Genomic DNA, 12,205 nt, shown 5'->3' on the forward strand with positions numbered 1-12,205 from the left:
TCAAGGCAGGCTTAAGGCAAGGCCATTAGGGCCAAACTTGCACCCTAGTGGGTGGCTCTTGCACATTAAAACCAATTACTACTAATGCATTCAGTGCCCCCCGGAATGTTCATATATAAGCTACTTTTAATCTCCAGCAATGGTGAAGATAGCTCATCTCTATGTTTCCTACACATAGGAGGCCAGCCCAACATGAATCTTATGAGGAGGCTAAGCAATATCTATGGTCTACTTTTAATCTCCAGCAATGGTGAAGATAGCTCATCTCCTTGTCGTTAAATGTGGCTCTACAATTAAGCATCGCGAAGAGTAACAACCTCCTTTAACATGGGAAATAACATGGATACAATAATTTGGACTTTGAACTGAAAGAATGCAAAGAAAAACTCTAATTTTGATAAGTTGTTTACTTTGATGGGTAAGTCTTATGTATTTATAAATAAACATGGCTGTTGTACAAGATTCGTTTATAATATTCAAATTTGAATTCAAATTTAAAAACTTGAATTCAAAACTTAAATTCAAAAACTTGAATTCAAAAATCAAATTCAAACCATAACAATCCGTCATGGTCTTTCATGAACAATGCTGGCCAACATATTGAGCTGTCAACCGAATGCCAAGGGTTAAAAACATTTAGGATATTTCACATTCAGAGTTGTACTTGAACTAGTGGTAAGCCAACAGAGCCGGCATTGACAACAGATTTGTGCTCCGTTAGTCTACCAAAGCAATGAAGGGCTTGCCAACTTCAACCTGAATCTCCGTTTTCCTAAAACGGATTTATCTATAGTTGACAGATGTCTAAAGCCTTGTAGCTGTTTGTTCCCCTACCCCCAAATCGAGGCGCTGTCAAGCCTGTGAAGATTGTTTTCCGCTTGCAAGTTGCAACTATGAAATCAGGGTCAGCTGCAAAAAAGCAATTTCTGTAAACGAAGTTGAGACAAATATGCCAGTCTTTGTAATCTTGAGTGGGTAAATGTCAAGTCAACAAGCATTTTATTAGCGTGGTTTGGGGCCTGGGCCCGCCCATCTTCACTGTTATTTCATGCGATTCCGCTCACGTTCACAAATTTTGTCAAGCTTCGTAATTTTAAATCTCAAGTTTCTAGCAGGTAATTTCAAATCTCTATCGCAGAAAAAGGCTGCTGCTTTATTTTTTATTTATTTATTTTTTTTGACAACTGGGACAATCTTACTGAAGGAACTTATCAAACCAATCACTAGCTTCCCTCACCATCAGAGGTGTCATTTGATGGCCAATCCCAGGTTGCGCTATCATCTGGAATTAAACAAAAGCGCATGGGTTAGACAAAACATGGGAGGAAATTGTACTTAAAAGACACATAAGGAGAAAATATGCATGCATGTAAATCAAAAGCAAGCATCATCAATTGAGGGTAGAGAGAAGAGAAATAGCCTTTGACACTGCTAGTAATGCAAGCCCTCTAACAATCTGACAATCTTTCATTACAATACTCTCTCCTTCCCTCCCTCTTTCCCCGTCTGCAAACCATATTGCACTCCGAGATATTCTCAATTATCCAAAGATCAATCAGAAGTTAGAAATCCTGAGTACTAAGAAATTCCAATTGATGGATTTCGACTGAATTTCTCTGTAAGAAATGATTCCTTGTTCATACTTGGACCTGAGCACTAAAACACTGGATATTGCAGGCACAGGAAAATGAACCAGGTGAATTTACAGTGAGTAGGTCCCATACCTTAAATTTTTCAGAACAGTTAGCCTCTCTATAAGCCTCAGTTGCTCGTGATATTGGAATTTCCAAACCTTCAATTGGGCAACGAGGATCTGCTGCACCTGTAATCATAAAGCAACCTGATTAAGCATCCAGGTAGACTATATGTTGTAATAAATTCTATCTTGAACTCAGACAAAAAGCTCCATTCCCAAAAGCAATAAGATAAAGGTGCCAAATAGTAACTGCTCTTTTAGGTGCTCGCCATTAAGCTGGTTTAGTTATGCTCAGGAAACACAGTGGCCCATGATTTGCCATCACAAAGTTACCATCAAAGAGTAATGCTCTGTGCAGTGCATGTAAATATAACAATACCACTCACTGCAGTTAGTACGCCAGTCTCAAGGGGGATATATGGCAGGCTACACCCGCTTGTCTTCACATGCCCACTGACTAGGCTTCACTGTGTGGCGGGGGATATATGGCAGGCTACACCCGCTTGTCTTCACATGCCCACTGACTAGGCTTCACTGTGTGGCCATGACATCACAATGTGCCAAGTTTGGTACATACATGGAAATTGATTTTAAAGATGGTCTGCCAGGTCAAGGCATCAATCAACCAGCAAAACAGTTGCTATCCCTTGCATCTCCAATCAAGTGTATTTATCTCCTGAGTTTCAACCCCAGTTTATTGTCAATCAGTTGCTAAAGGACAGGTTGAATTCAAACAAAACTGGTATCAAACCCCACAGGGACATGTTGAATTCAAACAAACCTCAGTCAAACCAAATGTGCTGCATTCCCCATGCAACTAAATGATGCATGAATAGAGGCAACAGGGAGAGGGGGAAGCAATTGCTTCCCTCTCCTGCTGCCACTGCTGGGAAAGCCGCCTCTGCTACTGCTGCTGCTGAACTCTCCTTCTCCATCTTCTGCCACTGCTTGCTTGAGCCAGCCTCTCCTGATGCTGCAGTTGCCACTGGAAGCAAAATGGGTCACCGGAATAGCCTCATGTAGATGACGGTGTTGTCCAATCAGGATCTCGTTCCCTCTGCCGCTGCTGCCGCTGGGGTACCGCCACTGCTGCTGCCCTCTTCTTCTCCGTCTTCTGCCACCGCTTGCTTGTGCAGGCCTCTGCCGTCGCTGATGCTTGTCTTTTTGTGAGTGCTAGAAAAGGTCACCCAACCCATCTTCCTCCCCTACGCCTGCCCCTTCCCACCATCATTCACAGCTCTGCCCACCTCTCTGCTTCTATAAATCCAAAAGCCTGGAACTCTCTGTTTCCTTTCTCTGAACCCCCCTTGTCTGACCTTACCCTTTCATTTATCCCTCCTCCCTCCACTGGTAACTCCACCCCATCTGTTTGTTGCCCATCCTCCGCGACTGTAAAGGCCATTCTTCGATGGCTGAATTAAAATCGAGTCATTGTTTACGATTGGGTTCCGGCCCGTTGCGTTGGCTGTGCCACTTTTGGGCACGACTCAATCTCCTGTCTCCCTACCATTATTGGTTGCCTGAACTCATCCGCACCTGCCTCTACTTCTCCTATGAATGTTTGTATTCTTGTGGAATCTGCTGCTCCCTTGAGTTCCACCAATTCATTGTTGTGGACTCCCGCTGCTAACACCCCTGCCTGAATCTTGCTCGGCGCTAGTAGCCTATACTTACCGGAGGCGTAGATCTAGGCAAAAGCCTGCTCAAACTGCAACTTCTGTGAATCCCTCTGTGAATCTCTACCATCTCTCGACAGCCGAGAACTCTGTTAACCCTGTCACTGCCTGGAATCCAGCTTCATTCACTGTCACCGAAAATTTTCTCCCAACCTCCTTCAGTTGTCGATTATTTCCCCTGATCCTCGACCTGCTGCTTTCCTCATCCATGAAAACTCTACAGCCGAAACCCCTGACCCCTCTTCTCTACCTCTGCTTTTTTCCATTTCGGTTAACAACCATCTAGAAGATGCGATCACCGTCAACCCTATTTCCCCTCTCTCCTCTCCTCCACAATCAGGCTAATGTGACCTTTTACCCCTCCCTAAGCCTCCCTCTTTGGGCCCCTTGACCCATGGGCCTATCCCTTCCTTCAATCCCAGCTCTGTTCTAAATTCGCCTATGTGTCCCTTATTGGGTCCCTCGGCCCATGGGCCTATCCGCCCAATCCAACCTCCGCTCAGAACTCTCCTATTCGGAATCTCTCAGCCCAATCCCCAGATTTTGCTAGCACTGCCAACCCTCAGGCCTATGGCTCAATCCCTTCCGAACTCGATCCAGAACTTAATCTCTCCCCCTTCGCATGTTCTTGACCGCATTGAGCGTCGTAGAAGCAATCGCCCTGCTAAAGAGCACAACCCTTTCGGAGACGACTTCTTGGTGGATCTCAAGTCCTCAAAGAAAAAGAAGAATAAGAAGAAATCAGCAATTTAGTCTCTTTGCCCTGTTCGGCCCATTTTCTTTGGGCTCTGCCCTTGCTGCATTGTCTTTGTTTTTTAACCGTTGCTCTATGCTTGCTTCGTTGTAAGTGTGTCGTTGTTTTTAATATATTTATTTATTCACCCAAAAAAAAAAAAACTAAATGATGTTCTGAAAAATAGACAAGCATCTGAATGATAAGGAGCTTACTATTTCATGAACTCACTCTTAGTGATGATCCATTCTTGTTCACAAAACTAAGACAACTATTTTGCCATTAAAAATAAAAGACATGATAAAAGCCTGATAAGCACCAGCCAACAGGCATAAGCAGATAAAAATTCTGAATAGTAGATATCTGTACTTTGTTCTCCCAAACATACACATCAAAATTGTACGAGTCTTCACACTACTCCGGGCAGCAGATGAACCACAACTGAAAAAAAAAAAAAAAAAATGGAAGTTCCCCAGTAGCCAGGTCACTTTCCCAACTAAGTTATTCCATACCATTTTGACAATTTTAGGAAATGTTTTGACTAGATTTTCACCTTAGGATCAGAGAATCAATGAGAAAGATCTTAAGCTCTCCCAGGGAATAGGCTAAGACAACATATCAGAATATGCTAGCTAGTTCTTAAGTAATTCAATAGCTATACAATGTGAAGGTTGAAATGAGAAAACATACCATTTATAATCAGCAGAGGCCGTGGTGCAATAACTGGAACTGTGTGAGGTGAATCAAATTGAGAAACTAGACCAGGAGTAATTCTATCCCAAACCTGCTCCAGAAACCATCATAAGATAACAAGAAATTAAAGGAAGCCTAAACTTGGTTGTTGAAGAACAAAAATCTAGATTTATATTGAGAAAGCCACATGAGGAACAGACAGCCGGTAAAAAGCACCATAAATAAAATCTCAATGAATTAAAGATATACAAAAACCAATAATTCAAAAGCCAAATACAGATATTAAGAGTGACTTGCTGAAACAAAAGTTTTTGTGACATATTGAAGCATAACTACCAAAATAATAACAAATAATAACAATAATAATATTGAAGCATAGATTGGAAGGACACTTAGAAAAGGTGCCAGAGCATATGATGCAAAAAACTAAGCAAAACTATGACCTTTTCCACCACTTCCTTGTCAATTGCCTCCTTGCCCAAATCAGCCCGTGCTTCTGCAGCCAAAAAAAGTTCAGTGATTTTTGGTAGTATATATATATAGATTCAGTTAAAGTGTTGTGCATATACATGGGAGCCAACTTGGTATTCTCATGTATTTCCAATAAACTCCCAGCACTGAAAGTCTCACTGTTCAACTTCCTTTCATATAATAGGCAGCCCCTGAAAAAGCATTTCAAAGTCGGGAATTTCACTCCAAAGAGGTCTTGCCCCAAAGCTCATTACTAGAGCCAAATTACTCTCTCCAATGGCAAATTTTGATCAATAACAAAAAAAAAATCTGTAGATTTAGATGAGAATTTTGACAATGAATGTTTCGCCTTTTTCATGACACCAAGTACCATTGGTTAAATTCCATTGGGCTTTTTTTGAAGGAAGTGAAATGAAATAAAATTTCCTGGGGTAAGGTGAAGTAACACAATGCTAAAAAGGGGGGAGGGAAACACAAAATAAACTTTACAACAAGATTTTGGTTGGAAATAGATGTGAAGTGAAATTAAATACATTTGGAGTCAAGGCCTTACCGTGGCAACTGGTAAATGTGTTAAGAAAAGGATGGACCATAACAAACACAAACATATGTAAGTTATGTGATTAAACGAAGTATGAAGTTTGTTGGAGCTAGCATCCTAGGTCTTAGGTCTATGACTCTATGTTGATATGTTGGTGGATTTTTTTTTTTTTTTTTTTTTTGGGGGGGGGGGGTGGTTTTGAGGCTCTAGCTGTGCACTTAAAAACATTAAAAGAACCAGAACCAAATCCACTAAAGACACTAGAAAAAATACTCCTTGAAACAAAATAAAATCCCAGCAGCACCTAATATCCCCACACAAATGCAACCAATAAAAAAGACAAAATGATTTCTTAGTCTGGAATTACTTTGCTCATTTTTATAAGGATCCCTAGTGGACTTAATTCTACTACCAATAACCATTATTTTAATGTATCAATGCCATAATTTTATGTCTGGAGAAAGTTCTAGCTAACCAAGCAGGAGCTCCAGTCATAATGAATCTCCATGAAATTCAATGTTGTTTTCCACAGTAAACCTCATTCCCATCTTTGAATACCTATAGACAGATAAAGAAACTCATTCATTTTTTAATTGATCATCACAGTTAAAAACTGTTTTCTCATTTGAATTTCATCTTTCTAGTTTTCCAGCCAACGCATTATGTCCCATCCATATTTTCTCACAACCCTAAGCCTCCAGCCCTAGAAATTATTTCTATTTGCATAACAGAGATGTTCAGTAATCTAGTCATGAATCAGAGTTGAAAGGAAAAAAAATCTAAAGATAGAATATGATAATGCAAGTAAAAATGATAGAGAGTAAGTATATATTGATTTGGTCAACCCAAACAAGCAAACAAGGTAGAATGACCATCTCTTTCTCTGCGTTGTCCATCAGTTTACCTTCAAAGACGGACTTTATACTGTCAACTCTTGCCTGCCATTTATCATTGTCTATGGCCCATCGGAAACCCTGCAAGATTTTACAGATTGTAAAGAATTTAAATCTATCTAAGACATCCTTCCATCACACTTGATGGAAGAAATCAATAACATTTGACTCTACATACCTGAACACCTATTATTGGGACAACCACAGCATAACGAGTGTCCACAGCTGCAGCGAACCATGCATGCATTCCTACATCAATAAACTATGTTTTAATACCATCCCAATTATGAAATTTCTAAAAAAAATTCCCACATAAGTCGCATACCCAACCTCCAAGTGATTCACCAGTAATCCCTATTCTAGAAGGGTCAATATCCTCCCTCTCTGAAAGATAATCTGCCAATTTTATCAAGTCCCACACCTGCCACAAATAGTAGTTTGATTGACCAACTTCTTATGAACCGTACCAATAGGAAACTAACAAAGTAATTAGTAAAAATGGACCTCAATTACAGTTCATAATAGTGGAGATTGAATGGACCATAAAGGAATTTCCAATTTAAAGAAGAAAAAAATGTAATAAATACTAGGGTAAATATCACTTACCTCCCCTCTTAGCTGGACAAATAGCACTTACACCCCCTTTTAGTTGGATAATATCACTTACCTCCCCTCTTACCTAGCAAATATATCAAACACCTCCCCTCTGTTAACTTTTTTTTGTTAAATTTAACTTTTACCGTTAAATATTTTTCTAAAACCCCAAAATACTTTTGGCTAAAAATATTTTTTATTTTAAATCCTAAATTACCGTAATCACCCTAGCAGTTAAAATACTAAATTACTCTCAATTAAAATAATTGTTAAAAATCAAAACATCATAGCTAAAATCCAAATTATTTTTAATTATTAAAAGCCCAACATACCCTTTTTTTTAAAAAATTTATCAAACAATTAAAAAAACCCAAAATAGTAGTACATGTTTAATTTTATCAACATACCCTTTGTTTTTTAATTGCATTTTTCATTTTACTTGATTCTAATACGTGTTTTTTAATTGTTTCATAATTTTTTTTAAAAAAAGGGTATGTTGGGCTTTAAATAATTAAAGATAATTTAGGTTTTAACTATGGTGTTTTGGTAATACTTATTTTAATTGAGGATAATTTAGTAGTTTAACTTTTTAGCCAAGGGTATTTTGGGGTTTTAGAAAAATATTTAACGGTAAAAGTTAAATTTAACCGAGAAAGTTAACAGAGGGGAGGTGTTTGATATATTTGCTAGGTAAGAGGGGAGGTAAGTGATATTATCCAACTAAGAGGGGGTGTAAGTGCTATTTGTCCAGCTAAGAGGGGAGGTAAGTGATATTTACCCTAAATACTAACAAGAAAACTCTAGTGATGAAGCTAACAGAAAAGGAGTTACCGTATCAAATATGAAAGGCATTGTATCACCATTTTTCCATGACATTACAAGAGCCTACAACAGAACCAAAACCAGATGAGGAAACCTACTTATAAAGATTAATTATTTAAATAAACTATTAAAAAAAAAACTTTACAAGAAAAGAGAATTGAAAAGGCAAGCATACTCAACCTTGAATTAGTCGACGCCACCACAACTCCGCGCCCCCCCCCCCCCCCACCCCCAAATGGAGAAAAAAGGGACCAGAGAAAAACCGCTCTTTCCCTCTTTTCTTCTTTCTTGAAGCATTTGAACTAACATGAGTAGAAATTTAAGTATAACCCCACCAATAAAATCTTAAGTATAATGTTAGGACCCTAAGTTGAGAGTTTAGAGGTAGGGAATTATAGGGGATCAATTCCATACATGTAGGGGACAGTATCAGCTATAGGGACAAGTGGAAATTCCTATTTGGGAGCAACCACTCCCATGCTGTCCTACGTGGAAGGGGGGTTTGCTTGTTTATTAGGATTTGTATTAAGCTATATAAGGGGAAGGCAGGGAAGACAGAGGAGAAGAGATTAATTGAGTTTTGTTGGGCAAGGTTACTTGCGGGAAGGGGAAGACACTTGGGTGGGTATTTTGAAGGTAGAATTCAGATCTATAATGGACTTTTGCTGTCGAGTTTAGTGCAATTGGCATTTATATTTCTTTTACAGATTGGTTAGTGCCTTTCAAGTGCTGTGTGTTTGTGAGTGTTTTGAGCTAATCAAAGAGTTGCCAAGAGCTGGTTCACGGTTTGGACATTTGGGAATTGCAGGGTCTTATCATATAACCACATATAATTGAGGGAATCAGCATTAACATGGAAATATACTAGATTGATCAATTGTTTTATGAAACCCAGCCTTCAGCTACAGCCTGAGTTCCATAAAGCTGATCACCAAGCATTTAAAGGGAGGGAGTAAAAACTTCTTGCAACTACTGTTGCAATGCAATACCTATTATTCCTAACGACTAGGGAATATTGTTGAGGATAACTACATACATCTTGATATGTACTTGCACTGGTGGCACGTTCACCATGGTAGCGCGAATCAATGGCGACAGTTATGTATCCTCGTGAAGCATATGCCTGAGAAAATAAAAGACTAAGAAGATTGGAAACCTAGATGTTTCAACTTTCAAGTTGGTTAGCCACTGAAAAATAAAAGGAAGGAAACCCGCAAACCTCAAGCAGCGGCCGTAGCCATTCCTTGCAACGGTTGGTACTATGCAAAAATACAATAGCTGGCTTTCTTTGTTTGTTGCTCTCTTTCATGCTCAAGATCAGCACAGGTAAGCGTCCCTGTTCATTGGCCTGTTGATATATATATCAACAAACTAGATCCAATAAGCATTACTAAAACTCAATTTCAGCACATCAGCGGCTATCCAGATATGTATATAACGAAACATATTTTTCATGTGACCAAAAGCAAATTTCAATCTTAAATTGACTTCGGTAAAACAGCCGATCACTTTCCTATACTTCCAAGAAAACTATATTATAAACTTGGTAACTAATCAAGGAGATGACCCCCTGTAACAAAAGTGATGTTACATGTTTGACTAACTTTGCTAAGGCTTTCATGTCCAAAATTTGGTGTACCAAGTTCATTACACATATCTGGAAGATGATACATACACACCTTTCTTTCATATTCAAAAGGTGTTACACAAATAGGAGCCAATTATTAATCCTACAGAAATCACTACCCCTGGTAACCAAAGTGATGTAACATGTTTGACTTACTTTGCTAAGGCTTTCATGTCCAAAATTTGGTGTACCAAGCTCATTACACATAACTGGAAGATGATACATACACACCTTTCTTTCATATTCAAAAGGTGTTACACAAATAGGAACCAATTATTAATCCTACAGAAATCACTCCATGCCTTATCTTAGAAAAAAGGTACCTCAGTAATCAAGTAAATGTTTTCTTCTCTTAGAAGATCCTTGAAATTCTCAATGTTTTCTTTTGGACAAGATTCCATTGCCTGAAAAGAAACACCCAGAGAATGCAAAGTAAAATTATACGAGTTTCTTAAAAAAAAATGGAATTGATACAAAAGTGATCAATGCTCTGAAATCAACTAAACCTCACTGAACGGAGGACCAGAAGAAGTTCCTTGATACATAGGATCCACAACAGGCTTTGCAAGCTCCACAGAAAGCGGAACTGAAAAATAAAACAATTCACACAAACGAAAAGAAATCAACCTCAAAAGAGAACTCATCATTTCCAAAGCAGTAATAGTACGTTTGGAAGCCAAGAAAATAAAAATGTAATAAGACCCGGGAAAGAAAAGAAAAAACCATCGTGACGATATAATGGTTAATTTTAATTATCTCTCTTTCAATTTCTATTCTATCTTTTGGCTTCTAAATATAAAGTAAAGTGAACCAATAGGTAACTCGTTCAACACTGGGACCAATCTCTCACCGATGGTTAAGAGGTTTTGAAGACCACTTAGGGTGGCAGTTGAAACAATCACAAACTCATATTTATCATACTTCACCATGCTTCGAATGAATCCAAATTAATTCTGCTGTCCATCTCTGTTCGACTAGTTATAAACGTACTTCCCTAGACATTGGAATCCTCAAGGTATCCATGCGAAACAAACGTACAAAGTCCTCTAATTGTTCCACCGGCAAGTGGCAATCAACTCCTCATAAACTGCAACAGAATACTGCACTCACTTCTCCGAGTCCTACCCAACACAAAACACCAGTACTCAACCTACAATGCCAAGCTTTCCTGTCAACCGGTTTTCTTTCTACCTAGCAATAACTTAACAAAGTGTCCGTGAAACATTTTCAGTATTAGTAACTTAAATTTCAACAAGTAGTTCGTCAATTTCCAATCCAATCCTTTACTTCAATTCTTTGACAAAAAATATAATGCGCATCTGCTGGATTTCAACCACGAGTAAGATCAAATCTATACCTAAGGTCTAAAAAGAGAAATAGACAAGGAATTACCAGAACAGCGAAGTACTTAGAGAGAGAATCCGAGAATAATGAATTCAAGCGATGCTAAATTTCAGGTATCAGCAAATGAAAAGTTAGTTAGGGTTTCTATGAAAGCCTATTCTATGAAAGCCTACCGTCATTGGATCGTCTACTGCGCAACATTTTCATGAATTCAGAGCGAAGTTTCGGAGCATCGACGAAGGTTTCCATCTTAGAACAGTTGCAGTAGAGCTTCCAGTGGTTGATCCGAGAACCATGCCAGTACTTATAAGAGGATTTTTGTAATCGAAAATTTTCGGCGGTCACGTGGAGCTGTGTTGGAATCCGTAAGCGCGAAAAGCGCAGCACGTGAGCCGTCCCTCGAACCGCAACATTCCAAGGCGCGAAGTTTCTTCCCGCCATTATTGTCACCAACGCTAAATGATCTCCCTCATTAATTTATTATTTATTGAAGAGAGAGAATCAATAATATAAATCGTCTATATATATATATATATGGTATGGAATTGCTGGGTGTGATTTTTATTCTTTTCTATATCTATATACATTTTTTTTTTGGGTAAACTATATCTATATACATATAGTCCAAGGTTATTCGAATTTTTTAATAACAAAACTATAAAAAATATGATGAACATAAAGACAAGCATGCCTTGTCAACACAGAGTAGACCACGCCTCTCAATGAAGAGGTTGTGGGTTCAACATTCGTCAAGATATCTCCCCAAAAAATGTAGGCGAGGTGCGCGCAAACTGGCCCGAATGAACCTCAGCTCCACCCAAAAAAAAAAAAAAAGACAAGCATGCCTTCAGCATTTTGTACAAATAATTAATGGCTTTCTATGAGACCAGAAATTGGAAGTCCTACAGCTTGCACTCACGCACCTACACTCTAATATAACCTTGAATATTTGGTTATATTTTCATTCCCAATGATACTCCAGCCCTCTTACCTAAAAAAGTGATACTCCAGCCCAGGGAAACTGACTTTTATTGCAGCAACAGTACCGCCATTTGATGTCTTAGGCGTTTCAACACTGACTTGAACATGATCCCTTCTGAAGAAGTGTGGAAAAT

At 38.7% G+C, this 12,205-nt stretch overlaps 1 protein-coding gene across 2 annotated transcripts; it reads right to left on the reverse strand.

The window, feature by feature from the left end:
* Positions 1 to 374: 374 nt before the first annotated feature.
* Positions 375 to 11,550, reverse strand: LOC149020913 (uncharacterized). 2 transcript variants are annotated; one of them, XM_089149143.1, is made up of 14 exons: positions 11,264 to 11,550; positions 10,253 to 10,332; positions 10,070 to 10,150; positions 9,339 to 9,467; positions 9,156 to 9,242; positions 8,129 to 8,182; positions 7,034 to 7,124; positions 6,882 to 6,952; positions 6,715 to 6,784; positions 5,242 to 5,294; positions 4,796 to 4,889; positions 1,725 to 1,822; positions 1,238 to 1,282; positions 375 to 909 (listed from the first exon to the last, which is right to left on the reverse strand). In XM_089149143.1, exons 1-14 carry the CDS (start codon positions 11,529 to 11,531, stop codon positions 892 to 894), a joined length of 1,239 nt encoding a protein of 412 aa, XP_089005269.1. In that variant the 5' UTR covers positions 11,532 to 11,550; the 3' UTR covers positions 375 to 891. The 2 variants fall into 2 exon arrangements, with proteins under 2 accessions (XP_089005269.1, XP_089005268.1); XM_089149142.1 differs by lacking the exon at positions 375 to 909 and having other exon boundaries at positions 917 to 1,282.
* Positions 11,551 to 12,205: the final 655 nt, after the last annotated feature.

The sequence above is a fragment of the Hakea prostrata genome, chromosome 3 (assembly GCF_041222555.1).
Source record: "Hakea prostrata isolate BN-2017 chromosome 3, UWA_Hpros_2, whole genome shotgun sequence".
In the NCBI taxonomy this organism is placed as follows: domain Eukaryota; kingdom Viridiplantae; phylum Streptophyta; class Magnoliopsida; order Proteales; family Proteaceae; genus Hakea; species Hakea prostrata.